At 38.2% G+C, this 20789-nt stretch overlaps 1 protein-coding gene across 1 annotated transcript in view; it reads right to left on the reverse strand.

Annotated features, from left to right (window-relative positions):
• Window positions 1–14816, reverse strand: part of Ythdc2 (YTH N6-methyladenosine RNA binding protein C2) — a 67061-nt gene extending 52245 nt beyond the window's left edge. Inside the window, exons 1-7 of the mRNA XM_052155217.1 lie at window positions 14438–14816; window positions 13089–13179; window positions 10100–10296; window positions 8554–8753; window positions 5495–5661; window positions 2708–2810; window positions 1567–1723 (exon numbers count right to left, since the gene is read on the reverse strand). Of these exons, the coding sequence (XP_052011177.1) occupies window positions 1567–1723; window positions 2708–2810; window positions 5495–5661; window positions 8554–8753; window positions 10100–10296; window positions 13089–13179; window positions 14438–14645 (1123 nt within the window). The 5' untranslated portion in view covers window positions 14646–14816. The remainder of the gene's footprint in view (window positions 1–1566; window positions 1724–2707; window positions 2811–5494; window positions 5662–8553; window positions 8754–10099; window positions 10297–13088; window positions 13180–14437) is intronic.
• Window positions 14817–20789: the final 5973 nt, after the last annotated feature.

Consider the following 20789-nt stretch of genomic DNA (forward strand, 5'->3'; position numbering starts at 1 on the left):
AAATAAAAGCAGGAAGAGAGAAGAAAATGAGAATGAATAGAAACAGAAAGGAAAGAGATTAAGGGAATAAAGGCTAAGAAAGACCAATATATCATTACAAATACCAATATATCAGTACATGCAAATTAAAAGAAGCCAGAGAGAAAACATGATAATGAAGAACAAGACTCAGCAATGGTCCCAAACTGAGATCTGAGGATTCACACACACACACACAATCGTGAGATGTCACAGAACATATATAACTAAAATCTAAATATTGGCCTTAGTAATTAAATCAGCACCAAAATAATATTGTTAAGAATTTCTAAATGGGGGTCCACATTAGATATGAGAGAACCAAGTCCCATAAGCTGTCCTATGACCTGCACTCAAGTACTATGGCATTTACACACACTTACACACACACACACACATCATACAAAATGAATAAAATGTAATTTTTAATAAAAATGCTAAGTGAGCAGCCAACAATTAAAAATATAAATCAATCATCCTTTAGAAAACTTGTACAGTGAGTCTATTCATAAACTAATGACAAAGAGACCCCTGAATACAATGGTAGACTAAAAGATGCCTTCCTGTGATCCAGTGGAGGAGATGTACCAAGATAAGAGAATCAAGTAAGAGCTTTGGAAACATACAAAGGAAGTCCTAGTATAGGTGAAATGCAGGGAAACAAATCCAAAAACTAGGAGAAAGGATGCACAGTTCTCTGGTAGATGGAAAGGAAGCAGAGTCACATCCAGAAAGTAAACCTGACAGCCCAGGAGAAAAGGGGCTACAGTTTCTAACCACAAGAACTCAATTCCAGTGGTGGGAATTACTGGGATAGATAAATGACTTCTCTAGTAGGACAGGTGAGGAGTGGAAAGGGCCCCCTCCCACCCCACTTAGAGGTGGTGAGTAATACTAATAGAAAATCAATCGTTTAAAACTGACAAAACTTAGGGGGCCCAAAACCAAAATCACTCAAGTGAAGATTCAACAAGTCAGGGAGCCTAAATTTAAACTGCCAGTCTCAGCATGAGAGACAACATAAAGAGGTAGCTGGCCAGATGTTGACAAGACAAAATGTGAAGGAAATAAGAGATATAGCTCAAGCAGTAAAGTATACAGAGAGAGGAAGCCTAATGTGGCGGCTAAGAACAGACCTCACCAACCAAGAATAAGTATGCATTTTGACAGCCTTGAGCCTCGGGTTTGCAAGTGGATGAACAGGACAGTATAGAAGACTATTCTAAGAGAGCAGGCAATAAAGTGCAGAGCCGTGTTTAAAGAGAAACACAGGAGAAGCTCATTTCTTTTTAAGATTAGATCATTGGATTTGCTACACAGCATCAAAGAGCTACAGATGCAAAAGAGAGACCAAAGTAGAGACAGACCACTAAGAAGCCTGTCTCATGGGACGCATAAATGAATGTCCTCTACTTCAGAATATTTCCGAATTTCTGCTATAAATAAATAAATAAATAAATAGATAAATAAATAAATAAATAAATAAAACAAAACATTCACACTGCAAAATTTTACTTCAAAGAAATTAAAGATAATGGATAGTCATACTATATATCACCGGACAGCTTCCAAAATATCTTATAAAGAGATTCACATCCAGGGCAGCACTAGAAAGAATTAGTTTCAAAGTTGGGTGCTTTTGCAACAAATCTCTTAACTTTGTAAGTAAAAAATCACTGAATCGATCCCTTTCATGCACTTCATCCTGCACAGATCAGAAACAGAGACAAAACCATAGAGCAGGTTAAATACTGTGGACGATTCATCTTTAACAGAAAACACTGTTAAACATTGGATTTATATCGTTCAAATTAAATAGGGAAAGGTCAATCAATAGCAGTTTGCATTATGTATAATACAGAAATCATTTTACATTAACAACTTACTGTAAATGACAATTTATAAATGAATGTACTATTCTTTTTCATAGACTCTAAAACTACAAAAACTATTAAAAACTCTAAATTATCTCAGTCTATTAAATGAAGCCTCAATATAAACAAAATCAATTTAAATATATGACTAGCTAGGCATGGTAGCACATCCTTGTAATCTCAGCTACTGAGAAGGCTGAAGCCAGAAAATTACAAGATGGAAGCCTAAGCAATACAGCAAAAGACCCTGTCTCAAAAGCAAAACCCAAACAAAAAAAAAAAACCCCTGTGTACATGCAACTTTTAGTACTGGGGATCAAGTGAGTCATTTGGCTAGGTAAGGACTACTTACAACTTAATCTATTTTTTCTGATACAAACTAGGAAAAAAAGCTTAGAATATGTTAGTAAGAGAGTAGTTTTTACTTAACAAGTAGTTAATTAATTTTGCAACTTAACCACAAACATTAAATGTCTATAAAGTATATAGTTGCAATTAAAAAATCTATGGCAATAAAGGATTAATTAGGAAGCTAAGTATAAAGTCTAAAACTTTCTAGAAAATTCTAATTATATTCACCATTTTCATAGATAACATTGTATTTTTAAAAAATGTCCTATTTGGTTATTTTTTCCATAAAACCCAAAGGCAATAGCACCTTTTTGTAATATAAGATATATTTCTAATAATTATATCAAATTACCTTGAATACAATCTACTAAAAATAATAATTCATTTCCCTATTCTGAAAGTATTATTATGTAATTAAGTATTAAGCTGTCTCAGTATCACATGGCAAGTTCAGCAAGTCTTACCACAATAACATGGGTCACAGTTGACAATGTGCTGTCACCTGCCATCAATGTACGAAGCAATACCCCATTAGTGCAAAATGTCAGGAGTGTCTTTGGCGAAACCCTTAAAAATCAAAATGAAGTGCAGTTACAAATCTTTTATATCATTAAAATATAACTACTTTAAATGTTTACTGTATATACAGTTTAACGAATATTATATAAAATATGTGTACTATTATTTTGAATATTATTAATGTATTGGTATATGTGACTTGTGAGAAAAATTAGATGTATATAATGTCTGACAATCACAAATTTCATCAGTAACAGCTTTTAGTTGAGTTATATATGTTGTTAAAGAATATAAGTAGGTTAAAAAAACTTTAAAAATTTTAGTTCCATTAAAAAATTACAGTACAAGTGAAAAAAACTTTATTGTTATAAACCAAAAAATGCTAATACTGTCAAGAAGGCTACAGCAGGTTAAACATCCTCAGTCCAGAAATCCAAACTCCCAAATGTCTCGCTTCGGATTTCAGACTCTCCACAAGCTCAAGCAGGAAAGTTTACTTTACAGTAATATCCAAACTATTCTCAACTCTGATACACTTGTTCCCAAGCACTGTGGGTAAGGCATGCTCAGCTGCACACTGTCACTCAAACTGAATCACTATCATTTACCGAGTAGATCATCGTTCTAGACTTTAGATGGTACAGTACCCTCATATATAAAACAAAGTCTCAGCAAAGTGAATCAGCTTGTTCTTGATCACGACACTGACACAGGATTTTATACCTATGGCTCAGCTGTTCAAAACCTAATTTCAGACATGGTATCAATATCTGAACACAGTAGCAAAACTATCAGTTAGCTTTTTGTCTTCTATGACTTTATCTTTGTATATATTAAATAAAACACAATTAAATCTGGCAGAGCCATATTTACTGGGGATAGTGAAAGCCACAAAGCCAGCACAGCCGCTTGACAGAGACCAGCCAGACTGAGCTGCGTGCTACAGTCACCATCAAGCCACTTCTGGTCTTGATCTTCACATGTTGTATGCTTACGGGGCTTTTCATGTTTGTACAACTTGGGGAAACTGGGTTGATGGGAAATTCCTTATGATTCATTTATGCCTTCTCCCAGGAGTACTGCTTCTAAGCTTCCCCAGGAAAGTCCTGAGCATACTACCTGTCCTGCTTTTAGGAAGATATTCTTATCTGATGCTACTAGAAAGGTCTTCCTTATGCCCTAGAGGTTGTGACTCAAATAAAGACACCAGAGATCTCTTTATTGAGGATCTGGTTCCAGATACTCTTAGAACACTTGTCCCTGGACTTACTCAGGAACAAGATAATCAGAACAAAATAAGTTTAAAAAGGTAAACAAGATTCAATAGGCTAGAGAAGTTAGTAACAGATCAGGTTAAAAGCACTTCTTTTTTTAAATACTTATTTACTTATTATATGTAAGTACACTGTAGCTGTCTTCGGACACCCCAGAAAAGGGCGTCAGACTCAATATGATAGGTGTGAGCCACCCTGTAATTGCTGGGATTTGAACTGGGGACCTTTGGAAGAGCAGTCAGTGCTTTTAACTGCTGAGCCATCTCTCCAGCCCTATAAGCCACTTAATATATACTCAGGAGATTATGTGGACTACAAGATTGGGGACCACATATGATACGCCCCTTGAGGAAAAGAAACAGCAGCAAAGTTAGATTGACTGGAGTTATCTCTGGCCTACACACGGACGTATACTGATAGACAAAGAATGGTTGGCAAGGATAAATGATACAAGAGAAGCATTAAGACCTCCCTCTCTTAGAAAAGTTAGCCTGTGGGCCACTGTGGTATCATATGAACAAGGAACAAAAGAATACCAAGATTAGACATATAAATTCTACAAAAATATAAGCATTGTATTATAGCAGAAACTGAGTAACCACAGCAGCTCTGGCCTGAAGACTTTTCTTAGGCCTAATGACAATTAACACTCTGACCATTAAAGGTTGCTAATATCGTGCTTGGGACATGGCAAACTGCCTAGACTGGCCTGGAGTTTTTTTTTTTTCTATCTAGTACCCTTGAAACTCAAGAGCTACTAACATGAGAATGAGCTGCCATGCTTTGGCAAAATATGCCTCTAGATTCTTAAAAAGTTGAGCTATGGGGTTGTTGAGGAAAAAATGATTATAAAAGATAACTCTGTTCTGTCATTATTAATGATGACTAAACTTAAGACCATGAGTAAGTTAAAACACATGTCCAATAACAAAAATGATAGGATCTATGTTTTGGAACAACTTGAATCTATCTATCCTTGCCTACCTAGTTCTGATAAATAGAGAGGGACTCTGACCAGTCGGTCAGGCTGCAAAATTCCCATCCCCCATGCTTGACTCACTCCTCCCTCTCAGACTCCTTGTCTCCTCTGCTAACCTGGCCATTGCTGGGGATAGCTCCCAGCATAAGTCATTTCCCCTCCCCTTCCTCCCTCCACTCAGCCCCTCCCATGTTCCACAGATTATCAAACGATACCCTTTTTATTATTGTTACATATATGTGCACAAATAGCTCAAGATGACCTGCTAAGTCCAGTTTTGTGGTTCATGGGTTCATGGTTTCAGAGCTGACAACTTAATTTGCAACCCCTTTACAGTCATTCATTGCCTGGGTTCTCCGTCTAGAGGTAGGATTTCTCCCTTCCATTTCACATGATCATTTATTCCTCTACTTTTAGTTAAATATATATACACTTAGCTAGCTTTAAGCATGAAAAAAAGGTAAGAAGACTGTCTTTACCTGCTTTCTAATCGGATCTGATAACCAATTGTTTGACCAATTCTTTCCCTTCTCTCTGCAGCAACTCTTTCAGCCACAGCAATAGCTGCTAATCGTCTTGGTTGAGTACAAAATATTCGGCAGGGGATGCCATTTTTAAAGCAATCATCTAACAGGAACTGAGGAATCTAAACCAAAAATTTTAAAACACAAGCTATTCATTTTGCATACCCAGAAATATCCAACCAAATCAAATAGACATCAAACTTCAAATTTCTATAATATATCAAGACATTAATCTTCAAATCAATAACTGCTAATAATCAATGAGAAAGTATAGTTTTAAGAGATTTTGTTCATCGTGAAAACTAAACCTAAATGTTTTCAGTGAAATATAGCAAGAAATATTCAAGGTAAAGAAGACCTTCAAATATCACTGAAAACAAAAAATGACGAGAGTATATTGAGAAATGTAATCCTGGATGTTAATGATCATTATCGTAGGCTAACTGCCCCAAAATTATCCTATAAAGACAATGAAATGGCAAAGTCCCACTGGGATTTTTTTAATAGTCAAATTCTCACAAAAATAAAAATACAATCCTACAATCCTAGAATTACAACTACTTTAAAATACAATAAAATTCAGGAGGGTCATAAGCATTAAAGTAGTAAGTCCTATTGGGACTAGAAGGATGGCTCAGTAGTTGAAAGCACTCACTATCCTTCCTGAGAACCTGGGTTCATTCAATTCCCTGCACTAACACTGAAGCTCACAAACATCTGTAACTCCAGACCCTGATGATCTGAGAACTTCTTCTGGTCCCTGTGAGCACTGCATGCATGTGGTACAAAATCATACGAAGATAACTCAGACCCAGAAAGACAAATGCTGCAAATTCTCTCTCATACATGTCTGATAACTACAATTTGCACTGGAATATCAATGGAAGGGAGTAAGCTAAGGGCAATGAGAGGAAGTAGAATGCATTGGAAAGGGGGAATAATAGAATAGGAAGGGTTCAACTGATGGAGGGGAGCAGAGAGCAAGGTAGAGAACAGAGTATGAAAAGAAATAACACTAAAGACCTCTAATAATGCCACATGAAAACCTACTACTGTACAAGCTTCCTAAAATACATACACATTAGATAAAAGGAGTTTAAATGGAGTTGCCCTATGAGGGACAATGCTTCTCCCAGACACAATATTCTCTCAAAAAGAACAGTAGGGTTACATCTTTTTGAGTCACTGGTCAGTAGGGTCCCATTACATTACAGACTACTACTACCACTGTCGGTTACCCTCCAGAACTTGGTAAGACCCTATTACTGAAGACACCATATATTTGAGGCATAGGACATGGAAAAATCAAGCTGCTGACCTGGAAGCATTTTCCCTACTGACTAGTCTACAAAGTGCTAAAGATGCTATGCAAGTTATTAGGGAAGAAAAATGATCAACAGTCTTACCCAGATGTGAGTCCTACATGCTATAATAGCTAATGGCCTAGCAAGATACGCCCACTGGAACAACAGTAGTGTAAATTTAATGGGAGTAAACCACCAATTAATGACTGGATTCAAAGCCTGCTCCATAAGACAGAACTCATGCCTGATACTGCTAACTGGGCCAAAATCCTAAAGCCGGCTAGGTCATAGGCCCTAAAGGATGATTTCAAAAAATATTATTATGCTAAATAAATATAGTAATAAGTTACCCCCATTCTTATTTTTATACCCATTGATTAGTATATCTCTAAATCCTATCAGAGAAACTTCTTTACACAGTAGGGAGTAGTTAATAGAGAGACCTACAACTGGCCAATGTACAAAGAATAAGAGTATGGAGTGCTCAGCTCTATATAGGGCAGCAATATCACACCCTACCCCAAGGCTCAGGAATCATTGTAACCAGAACAGAAAGACTCTAAGAGCCATGGGCAGCAGATTTCTGCAGCTAAACAGTATTTGCTAAACATGTTGGTGCCACTGTACACATGAACTCACAGTAGCTGTGACTGCTTGCATAGGATCTGCACAAGATCAAGTCAGTCAAAATCTCCGCATGGATATGAGAAGGGCTCATTAAGTTCTACTGAAGGCTGGTGATGAAGGGAAAGTCAGTTTTCTGTGGGTATGCAGCCCCTGAGAGGCATACTAAGTGAATTGAGTGGGTTTACTAAAAGAGTACATCAGGTTGGCAAGAAATCATGGCAAGGGATGGGAAAGAAATTGGAGGGGAGGAAAAGGTCAATCTGGTTAAAATGAATTATATGCATGTATAAAATTTTCAAAAAAAATGAATAAATTCTTTCATTTTCTACGTAATAGCCTCCATGTCACTTACATTATAAAGATGAATAAGAAGAAATATTGAAAAAATATTTTACTTCCTGAAACTGGCTAAAGTCTTCTTTAAATTTTGTCTTGGTTTGTGGTTCACAGAACAGAAACATCAGGAAAAACTTTAATGGCATCTTAGCATTAAAGTAAATCCTACCAGTAGGAGCTAGTTAGCATTTTATATAAGGCATTCTGTAGAGATTACCTCTAAATTTCACTCTAAAATGAACTAAGTAACAGTTCCATTTTATAAATGAAAAACGGGCTTACAGTGATTATGGGGTTACAATGCTCGATGAAGATTTTACATCTAATAGATAAAATAATAGGAATTTGAACTCCAGGTTCAGTCTCCCAAAATAACAAATCACATAACTTCTGTTTCTTAAAGACCAAATGCATTAGTTTAAAAATAAGAATAAGGCACAGTGTGGAGGCACATGCCTTTAATCCCAGGACTTAACAGGTAGTGACTGAGGATCTCTGTGAGTTCCAACCCAGCGTGTTCTATATAGTAAGTGCCAAGACAGGCAGAACTACATAGAGAGACCCTGTGTCAAAAATAAATAAATAAAAAGTAGTAATTTTATTCTTTATATGCACTCAGTAACAATTTGTAAAATAACTATTAGAATAACCAGAAGTTGTTTTTAAAGACATAGTATAAGTTTGACATAAAACTATGAAATGGAATAAATTCAATTTCCTTTTATAAACAACAAAGAAAAAACAAACCTGTGTGGTCTTTCCAGACCCAGTTTCTCCTACAATCAAAACTACTTTATTTTCCTTAATTATTTTAACAATTTCTTCTTGTTTCTCAAAAACTGGCAAAGACTGCCTGAAGGAGTCAAATTCAGACTCTCCCCTTTTCACAGGGACTTGAGGTATGCCATTGTTGAGTCGCCCGCTTGTCTTGCTCATTTCTCGGTTTTCTTCAAAAGTGAATAAACAGACAGAGAGTTTATGATCAACACTGACATGACATATGGAAAATGAGGCTGCATAACTTCCTGTGCTCCTCTGAATGGCCTTCTCTATAGTCCTCACTACCCAGCGCCTCAGCTACTGCCTCCTGCATGTGTCACTTTACAGGCTACCAGTTTCAGCAATTACACAGTGAGTTTTTTCAAGTATTTCCAATGCATAATTAATAAAAATTAATTATTCTGTAATCACTAAACAAAACAAATTATTTTCATATTTATCATAAAGCTTCGATCACTAATGTCAAAAAATTTTATAATTTAAGCAGGAAATAATGTGCACTATAAAACCTGTTACAGATAATATAACATTACAAAATAGGAAAATACACGGTTAAAATGATACTTGTACAATTAAATGACTAATAGAATAAAATTTGAAAATATAAAGTTCTAATGATGAATGAATTTTCCAACTGAGCATTTCGGCCAATATCCACATATGACAAAGCAGGTGTAATAAGGAAGGTATTGTGCAAATAGCTCAAACTATTTCTATGTGTCCACACTTAAGATACTTTCTTCAGAGCTCAGGTTATAGCTCAATGGTAGAATGCTTGCATAGCACCCATGAGCCCTGTATAGTAAAAACAACCAAACCTTTAAAGATAAATAAACCAAGTTTTTTGGTATCTAGGATCACATATGCCCTATGACCTGAGGACCTACTCCCATACACAACAGTAACCACACAATTCTACACTGGGCAGTTAGGTCATTTTTTCACTTTGAAAGCTATTGTTCTGAATAAAATTAGGACTTCGTTTTATAATTCATATATCAACTGTCTTTGAGTAACTTTGTATGACTCTTTTCCAGCCCTTCTCAGAAGCTAAAGCCCCAGTTTAAAGTACCACACCAATGATTAGCATATCAAGGCACTGAGTGACACACAAAAGCCACAGACTCTGGAGTCCCATCTCAAAAGTGTTCAGTAGCTAGCTGAGTATCCTTATACAGATCATTTTACTCTTCTTAGCGCCAGCTTCTCCATCACTCAGATTTTATAACCCAGAGGTTGCTACTGTAAGGCTAGAAGTGAGGCTACTGCCAAGCACACAGCAACTATTCAATGAACAGTAGTTATTATTACAACCTTTAAAAAACTTGGTTCAATTGCACAATATGCCTTAATACTTTATTCCAAAGGTTCCATAATACTTAGTCACCTCTAATACACTATTAAAACTGAAAAGAAACTTGTACCATATAAGCTCTCAAAAATAAATCTAAGTTGGGAAAAAATAATCGCCAAACAATGGGGTAAATACAGCAGCTCCCTGGAAAATACATACCAGCTTCAACTGCAAACACGTTTCCTCTTTCGGTTTTAGGTAGGAGTTCAGTGCGTTCTTTATTGGTGACAGGAAATCTTTGAATTAGGCTCCTAACAGCATGTTTTGTATTATGAGTCAAATTACAGGTCATCATTGCATGAGCTGTTTCTGATCCATCTTTCTTCTTCACAGTTAGGTATCTATTTGCTCCCTTTCTGAATATTAATAGAAATAATTTATTTACTATATATAGTCAGCTGTTCACATATGATGTATGCCTACTTAGAAAATTAGAAAATAACTGCAATCGAAACAATGAAAAATTCTGATATTAAAAGTCCCCCCCCCAAAAAAAACAATAAAGAAAAACAAAGCAGTCAAAAGAGTATCTTCAATTAAAATATCAAAATACTACAAACCCATTTTTTAAATCAACAATAACAGACAGGAAAAGGAGCTTAATTTATCCATCAATGCTAAAATTTAAATTTAGCAGACTTCTCAGTAGGCGCAACCTCACCAGTAAATACATACTGGGAAGCATGTAAAGGTGGGGAAATCTGAACAGAAGTCCCTAAACATACTGAAAAGCTGATGGCTGACTGTTCATATTAGTATGTCCCATGGAATACTTTGGGAATGCGTTTATTACATTTCCAGGAAAACCTGTTAAAAGAGCCACTTTTAATATCTGAAGTTCAACTGTGTAACACAGTATTGCCAATAATTACTTCAAACACATACTTTGTAAATGAAAAGAATTTTTTTCTCAAAGCTTGTGACTATATAATTCTGTAATAGTTCAAGTTCCTTGCTGGGTGTCTGCTTAATTCATACAAAACTGACCATATCTTTTATGACTTCTTTAAGTCATAAAACCAACAGTTTTATGACTTAAACAGTCCCAGGTAAAATGTTATAGACACAAGAAGTCCCAAATGTGTTCTGAAAGATTTAATAATATATGCCTGAATTTAGCCAAGTTGTACTGATTAAAAACTTGGCTCTAACAAGCACAGACTTGGGTGGGAATCCCAGCTTTACTGTTTTTTAGTTGTGAAACCATAAGTAAATTATAAATAGTTCTAAGCCCAAGTTAATAATACCTACTTTGAATAGGTATTCATATGATTAAGAAGTAAGATGTAAATTATAGCATCTGTCACAGAGCAGGCTTTAAATAAATGAAGGCTATCACAATAAAAATCATTTCATAGTTAACTAAAATATTTCATACATTTTCATTTGATAATGTAACTACCATATTATAATGAACAATGGAACCACAAATTGGTGAAAATGACATTATTTTCTAATTTTCCCACTTTTCATTACATTCAAATTTTGTCAACAATATCTTCCCCATAAGAACATTAAGCTGGGGCCAGACTTGCCTACAACTCTGACAACCTGAAGTCAATCCTGGGAATCCACATGATGGATGGAAAGATCCAACTTCTGCAAGTTGCTAACAGACAACCACACATGTGTCACAGCATGTGTGCACATGATTGTGTCCTCACAGGCACAAATGCTTAAGTGTAAAATAAAAAAGATGTAAAGAACATTAAACTGAGGTCTACACTGTAGTTTTCGCTGTAGGTCTTCTAAGTGCAGCTCTTACTTTACTAACATTTAAATTTCTGCATGCTCCCGAGTAAATACCAGAATGAACTGTGTGTTCTCAATGTGATCATCTGCCCTGACTGATGAGATAACGCAGCACAGTGTAAATTAGCTGGGTGTGGCGGCGTCCACCTCTGTTTGCAGCACGGCAGAGGTGAAAGCCTGAGACCCAGGGCCTTCTGGGGCAGCCTGGGCTACTGGAGACTCTGACTCAAGACGGAAAAAATAACCTCATCTAAAAATTGTCATTTCCACAGCAAACTGGCATCACTAGATTCTACACATATTCTCTGTAGTAGGTTCTTTTCCCCTTGTTGTTTCCCAGTGTCTAAAATTTCAAGGGTAATTATTCATTCCCTGTGCTATTCATTTCATAAAATCTTAACCACACAGGGGAGATAATGTTGGAATGAAATAAGCATGACAGTAGAAGTCTGGAGGCCAGTGTTCATTCAGTAATAATTTTTTAATTAATTAACTATATAATCAAAAGTATATCATTTTAGTTCTATAATACTGTATCCCAGTTAATAAGAATAACTTTAACATGTCTGTGAAACCAAGACAATTTAATTCCTCTAAAGAGTATCTTGGGAAGCTTTGTTATGGTTCACCTTTAGCTAATTTTTTCTGAAATTATTCTTAATTCATGAGTATACACCAGACACTATGGTAGAGGCTATGATTACAAAACTGAGTAAATAGTACTCTTTCCTGAAGCTCAAAACCAAACTGATGGATCAAACTGAAACTTCTCTAACACATTACATCTGTGTGTATAAATAATCCCAATTAAGCAAGTTCAAGTTTAAATTTCCATTAAAAAGTATCTGTCACTTAGAAGTCCAATAATAAACAACTGAACCTGAATAATGGAACTATAGTCACCTTTTAAAGATATTTAAACTTATGAGTATGTACAAATTCAGGGGTCCATGTGGAGGTCATTGAACAACTATTAGGATCCCTACTTGAGGCAGGGTCTAACTTGTTATTTCTACCACTGGGCAAACTTCTGACCCATTTTGCAGTCTCCTGCTTCCATTTCTCCATAGGAGTACATAGTTATCATTGTTTTAACCACAGTGAACTTTATTTTTCTTTCTTTGCTCAAGGCAGGTTCTGAGGATGGAATTCAGATTGGTTGGCTTATATAGCAGATGCTTTTACAACATGAGCCATCTCCCAGGCTCTAAGTTAATTTCTGCACCTGGGAAGTAAAGTGGCTTGGAGGAAGAATAGCTGATCTTGGTACAGACCTAAATGACTTTATTTCCATATACTATTCTTAAGAATGTAAAGTTAAACCAGAAATAATGATTTAAATGTATACTTTTTGTAGTAAATACTTTTGTAAAAATAAGAAAAGTTGTACACTTACCCTTTACTTTTAGAAACTAAACCAAGAGATTGACTTAGTCGGTGAATAAAGGCTCTTTCCGTACTGGTCAAAGAAGAAGGAAATTCCATTTCTACATAGGAAAAAAGGTTCCACTTAGAGACAATTATAGGCAGAAAACATGAAAAATACATGTAAATATAAATCAAATTATGTATTTTATACGAAAAGTATTTGTAGTCAGTAACTCACATCAAATACGATTCTGATATTAACTTTTAATGTTTACTTATTTAATTGTGTGTGTGAACCATATGTGTGCAGTGGCCACAGGTCAGAAGAATCATCAGATCCCCTGAAGTTGACTCAATGGTTTCAAGCCATCGTGTGGTGCTAAGAATTAAACCTGGGTCTTCTGCAAGAGCAGTCCGCAAGAGTAACTGAGCCCAGAATTCTGATATTAATTATTAAGTTACACATGAAACCTAAATATGATAAAGGGCTTGAAAATTGATCAAAGATTACTACCTGTGCTGAAATCTTAAATTAGTATAACTATGGACATCGTTTTATAATTTAACTTATCCTGTCTTACTTAACAAAACTGCATTTCCTTCAGTAATGAGGCATGCTCAAGCATTATGAATTCTCAAGCTGAAACTCCCATGTTTCTGTTCTCAAAACTGTTTAGGGCTCTTGCTCAATATTTCAGAATGGATTTGCTGCGACATCTTGTCAAGGTTTTGCTTCTGTTAAATATATGTTCAAAATCGTTTCAGACAATAAGCCTCAGCAAATGATTAGTTAAGCCAACAAATCAAAATGAGCATTCAATATGCTATGCAAGACACAGGCTGTAGATTTCTAGCAGAGGGCTAAGTAATAACTGTGCCACAGCCTGAATGGTACCCTATCTTTACCATAATTTGCAAACTCATTTGTATATTATGAGGCTCGAACCAAATAGGTCTCTAACCTGATAAAAGGACGAAGCACACAAGTTTGTGTTTGATTTGATGCATCTAGAATTTCAATAAAATCTATAAATTCAATAAATCCAAAGCCTCCTGAAGCTTTTTCAGCTTAAAGTAAGGCTACACCTTCTTTTCAGTAATAATGAGGATGGTAGGGGCTTACCAACTCCTTTTAAAAAATGTTGACTTAGCAGCCTCGGGTTGCTGAAAAGTACCTGGGAGAACGTTTTCCCACCTGGGAGTAACCTAACCTTTGCCCCCTAACCCCACCGACCCACAAGGCATCCCACTCGGTGACCAACAGTCACCAGACGACGCTGGTTTCACCTCTGCGGCCCGGCCCTGGGTTCCTCTGCCCATCAGGGGCGGGCCTGGGGGCGGGTGTCAACCCGCAAGGTACCCCGTCAGAAGCCTCACCTCGCTGGTCACCATATCGGAAGCGCTCCAGAGCGATGTTGACAGCGATCTTCACTTCCTCGTCGATACGAATGTCTTTGAGGCCCTTGGCCCGGCCACCGCCTCCAGGACCACACGAAGCGGGGCCGCCGCCGCCACCACCACCGCCTCCGGAGCCGCCTCCACTAGGAGCCGGCGGACGCGGCGAGACGCTGCTCGGCCTGGACATGGCCCTGAGGAGAAGCTCGCTCCGCGTGGGAGCGGCCAGGCCTGCTGCCAGCGAGCAGTGACAGAGACAGAGAGCCTGTGGGAACGCGGCGGACCTACCGCTCGGAAGACAGCGCCAGGAGCGACTAGCGGGAAAGCGCCGCTCACAGCAGTGGTGGAAGCGAAAGCGCCGGCACCACTACAACCCAGAGAAGCTTTGGGCGCGCGCGTGATGACGTCACGAGGGCGCGCCGCGCGCGATCCCAGAACGCTGGACGGCTGGCAATGCTGGTGTGCCGCGGGGAATGTGGTCCTTGGAAGGGTGGTGTGATCCTCGCGACCCCGAGGCTTTGGTTCTCATAAAGTATCATCATTTAATTGGAGGACGTATTATTCGGCTACCCACTCGATGATTTAATGCTTCACTCATATATATATATATATATATATATATATATATATATAAACGGGCTTCTGCCCAGTACTAGATTCACAAACTCGAACGCGCTTAAATAAAAGGGTTTTCCTGCAATTCTGGGATGCGTGGTCTAGTGGGACCAAAGTAAGTATGGTGGGTAGGCCAACTGATTTGATTTTAAATAACAAATAACTGTTTAGTATATATCTTTCATTCTGAGACACGTTGAAAACTTGGTTACAGGTTTTAATAAAAATTTAACTGTGTTTTAGATTATAAAGAAATAAAAATTTAACTGTGTTTTACCTCGGAACCCTAACGAGCGGTTACAGTCCCCAAAGGGAAATGCTTACATGATAGTTATTAAAGTGCTTACAGTTTTAGGGAACAGCCCACCGTGGATGTGGAAGCCATAGCAATGAGAATAGTTATATTTTGTGGCAAGAGTAAGCATGAAGAGGAACTTCTCAAGAGTTTCTGGGGGTATGGGGTGCAAATGCCTTTATTCCCAGAACTTGGGAGGCAGAGGCAGGTGAATCTCTTAAGTTTGATGCCAGCCCGGTCTACAGAGTGAGTTCTAGAATAGCCAAGGCTACAAGAGAAATCCCATCGAGAGAGAGAGAGAGAGAGAGAGAGAGAGAGAGAGAGAGAGAGAGTTGGGAAGATTATGAGAATTGCCATTGGCTCAAATAGAGCCCTACTAACATAAATCTAATTCCACTGACCTGAATTGCTTCTACTGTGGTGACGCTGTTGTTCTCCGGACAACAACAGACGTGATCCAGAGTGTAGTAACATGCTCTTATACACAACCTTCTAGTTGCTTTCCTCTACAACTAGAACATAAATTTCTCATAATCCTCAAGATCCTCTATGATACCAGACTGTGCCAACACTCACCCTCACACTGCTCAGATGCACTTAATTTTGTTGTTTGGTTTTAAGTTGCTTGGATGATTTTTGTCTTGGAAAAGGTGGTCTCCCTCTGAGAATTCCTCTGTACCATATTTTAAAAACTGATTTTTGGATCGTACATAGACAGACTTTCTAATCTTGTGATATCATTTGTTACATTTGAAAATATTTTAGTTGCTCTTGCCAAACGGTATAAGCTACTAAGAAAATGAAAGTTATCTTGTTTGTCATCATTCCTTCAGCACACACAAGTTATTTTTCTAATGCAGCCTGGTCTACAGAGCAAGTTCCAGGACAGCCAGGGCTATGCAGAAATCCTGTCTCAAATAAATAAATAAATTAAATAAATAAATAAATAAATAAATAAATAACCAGCAAAACAAGAAGGCAGGAGAGGGGGAGCAAAAAGAAGGAAGAATAGAAAAGGAATGATATTTCAACTCTCAGAAAATTTTTGTTGTTGTCCTTGAACTACCTATATCTTTGATTGATTACTAAAACCAGCTTTGGGCAAGTAGAGATGTGCCTAAGCTACCTCTGTCCCGATCTAAAGCAAGTAACTACTAGCTTTGAGGTCCCCTAAGATAACTTCCAGGAGATATATTACAAACTTTGTTTTGAAAAATCAGAAAAATATCCCAGAGAGCAGTTTTCTCCTGAAACAACAAAGAAAAAGCCATGGCAACGGTACACACCTGCACAGAATCTGAGCAGAGATGCCCTTCAGAGTCATTCACAGTTTGGGTTTTCTCAGGAGAGTCTGTATTTCCACAGGTCAGATTTTTTTTTGATAGATGGGATCTTACTCAAAGGACACCTTTCTTCTATCCCAGTGTAAGCTCTTAGATTTCTCTTTAGAGGTGTAGTCTCTGTGACAATTCCAGCTGTTTTCCCAGCCCCGGCCTTCTTTGCAGCTTCACACTGCCTTCCGCTCCTTTCCCCAGCACACCACTGTTTTCCTATCTTTTTGTTCACACTCACTCTCCCACACAGGCTGTAGATGTCTATCAGAGGGCTAAGTAATAACTGTGCCACAGCCTGAATGGTACCCTATCTTTAAATTTCCTCTTAGGACATGGACGGTATGAAGCCAGATTCTGTGCCAGAACATCATCCAAATGGTCTTTAGCCTAGTTCTAGACCTACTCTTTGCTCTTCACTCGTGTTCACATTTCTCCTAGCACTGTGATTTCTTAGCCGTCTACCAGCATGGCCCATTGAGCTCCGTTTGCAGCATTCTCGGACCTCTCTGTCTAGCTTACATCTCTAACTTCCCCACAGTCCTCCCTTCAAAGGCCCAAGAATGGAATGGTGGCCTCACTCCGTAGCAAATGACTATACTGGTAAGAGCAAGTTAAGGAAGTAAGAGTACAATTCAGCTCAAAGATTGAGGGAACAGTCCATCATGCCTGAGGAAGGCATAGTGTCCAGAACAGCTTTGCTTTGGTGACAGGAATGGGACATGCAGCTGGTCACACTGCAGCCACAGACAGGAAGCAGGGAGAGTTGGATGCTACCATGTGACTCCCTTTCTCCTTCTGTTTTAGTCTAGGGCCCAAGCCCATGGGATGGTCCTACCAACATTCAGGTGAGTCTTCCTGCCTCAGTTAAAGCTCTCTGGAAATGCCTTCCCAGGTGTGCTCAGACATATGTCTCCTAGGTAATTGTCAATGCTGTCAAGTTGATGCTCAAGATTTACCATCACACCACAGGAAACGTCTTCCACACATGCCCAAGACTGTTGCAAAAGCACTGTGAACCACAGAGTAATTACTGTGTCTTAAGTTCCTCTCTCTCCTAAATGGGAAGTGTTTATACAAGTATTCTAGCTCTGCTTATCATTTTACATACAGCATGTGGGTGGAGACATACACTGTACATATTTACACATTACATAACTAACCTGACTGCGACCGTTTGTTAAGACATTTTCACCTTATTAGAGGACTGACTCAACAACAGATCCTGGTTGCAGTGACTAGGTAGAACTTTGGATTTCTCAGGGAATATGTGTATTTTATGGGTGGCAAAAAGACAAATTTACAAAGAAACTTACAACAATTTGTTCAAAGATTTTAATTTTCTTTAGGATTCTGGAATCAGGGAAAAACTTGGTTCATAATTAGAGGATGTCAGCTTTATGAAGAAGAATGGAAGAAAGCAGAAGGAAAGAACAAAAGCAGAAAGGGAGGGAGGAATAGAAAACTGGCTGCTTTTCAGGACGTTATTTATTTTGTTGAGACAAGGTCTTACTACCTTGAAAGGCTACCCTCAAACTCACTGTCCTTTTGCCTTCACCTCCTGAGTGCTAGGACTGTAGGCACACCCAGCTTCTGGTGTTGTGCTTTGTTTATTAATTGATTGATTTAGGCATAAAGACTAGCGTAGAGAACATTCTCAGGCCAACTGAAACTGCTTTCCTGAGTAAATGTGCTGGCTCCCTCCCACACCTGCTCCCCATTCCCCTTCTTGCACCCCCCTCTTCTTTCTTTCCCTGTTTGACTCCATCTCCCTTTTCCCTCTTAAAAGTTCTCACAAAACCTGGGAACAATTTAGTTTCAGTTTGGTGGCATACATACATCTTTATTTGAGTTTTCTCTGTGGCTTGTTGGATTCTGGCGTAATAACTTAGTTTAAAACAATGTTGTTCCTTTTTATTTCAATTTGCCATAATTAATCATGTCAATGGATTGCAGTGCTTACCAATAAATGTGTTCATTGTCTTTTAGACATTATATTAATTTTGGACATTGAGTTAACTGTAAGCCACATGGCTAAGTTGCTGGAGGCAACATATACCACTTCTGGGCTTTGTCTCTAAAGCCTTTTGTCACACCTGCATTTTCTGCTTTTCCTTGTCAGATGGAAGTTCTTAGGCAGTGATAGATACACTATGTAGACGAGTCCAGGGTTCCATGATGATTGCAGCAGTCGTCTTACCAACCTGGTGTGACATTAGTAAGAAATAACAGTTGATTGTGGGAGCCACTGAGTGTTAGGGATGTTCTTTTATAGCACTATGGAAGTTCTTGCATGAATTGTTCCTGATGAATCACACTTCCTTGTACTCATATCTTTACACACGTACAGTGACTCAGTCCTTCAGCTATGAACTTACCTTTGACCACAGTGACCTTAGTGACCAGAGGTTTGAATGATACTTATACATTTGTACTTATCCTCCTTTACTGTTAGGCATTCTGCTTCCCCTGTGTAAAGAAGTAGAGGCTAGCTTACAAAGGCTTGTAGACACACCATTAGTCAACACCAATGATTAGATATATGAAAGACAACATATTGGAAAATATACCCTCCAACAAGTTGCAGATGGGGGAGGGAGGGAGAGGGCACGTATATGACCCAAAGTAAGATCAAAAACCTCTCCTTGACATACATCCCAAGTTTTCACCCACAGAATTCGTGGACAAATAAAATGCATATTGTAGTAAGGCATAAGTTTTGAGTTTGGTTTGTTATACAACAGTAGCTAACAAATAGAAAGTTAATATACTCTGTTCTGGGCAGTGGCACAAGCCTGTAATCTCAGTGATTGTAAACAGGACAATCAAGAGTTCAAGATCAGCTTCTGCTACATAAAAACACTGAGGCTAAACTAGACTTCATGAAAACTTTTATTTAAAAATATTAATGTGTTCTGATTACTATCAAGAGATATAGATAAGGTTCATCTTGTCCAGAAGCAACCAGTGCAAGAAAACTGACTGGGACAGCACCAGTTTCTATCTAGCTGGTGTTATCAACACTTAAGCATACTTACAAACAATTCATAGTGGCATGCTACAGCAGAGAGTTCTGTAATGTACTCTAGAAGATTCTCTGTGTCTATGAAATTACCCTGTTAGAGTAATAGATGTAGCCACCTTGCTTTGTAATTGCTGTTATCGATACTTTCTTTCACCCTTTGTCTCCTTACCACCCACAGTCTCTACTTCTCCAGCTCCTCTATTTAGATACGTTGTTTCAGGTCTTTTAGGTGATGTGGAGTCTTTTATTTCAATGATTGTTGTCTTAGGTTAGCTTTGGCTCCCAAAAGCTTGAAAGAGAAAGGTCACATACTGGGAGGTGAGTTACTTAAAAGGATCCTGATATACATATGATCCCATTAGGGAAAGAAGCAATTTTTTTGAGGACTTGGGAGGCCAAAAACAAAGTGGAGCCTAGTAAGGACATGCTGCTATTAAGGTCTGGGTGTGTGTTGTCACCACTAAACCTCATGATGACGTTTTCATCATCATGAGGGAGTCAGACAATAGAAACATGGTCCCACTATAGTATTCAGAGGTGAGGTCTTTACAGATAATGATTAGGGGGAGATAGGGTCATGAAAGAGAGAGAGAGAGACAGAGAGAGAGAGGGAGAGAGAGAGAGAGAGAGAGAGAGAGAGAGAGAGAGAGAGACTGCCATAAGAAAGAGAATACTGATGGCTTTACAATATTGGGTAGCACACATCTATTAGTTATTTTTTGTTGCTGAGATAAAGTACCATGGCCAAAAGCAAGTTAAAGAAGAGTTTGTTTTGTCTTATAGTTCCAGGGAGCTAGATATCCATAATGGCAGGAGTGGGAAAGTGAAAGATCACATGTCAACCACATACAGGAGGCCGAGGAGAGGCAGAGACAGAGCAGGAAGTGAGGGCAGTGCTATAATCCTTCAAAGACTTCTTCCAATGATGCGCTTCCTCCAGCAAAGCTGCACCTCCTAAAGGATTGATAGCATCCCAAATAGTGCTACCACACGGTGACCAATGTGAAAATACGTGAGCCTATGGGGGCTTTTTATTTTGTTTGTTTCCATTCTAACCGCAATAGGGCA

This window comes from Apodemus sylvaticus, chromosome 13 (assembly GCF_947179515.1).
Source record: "Apodemus sylvaticus chromosome 13, mApoSyl1.1, whole genome shotgun sequence".
NCBI classification, from domain to species: Eukaryota; Metazoa; Chordata; class Mammalia; order Rodentia; family Muridae; genus Apodemus; species Apodemus sylvaticus.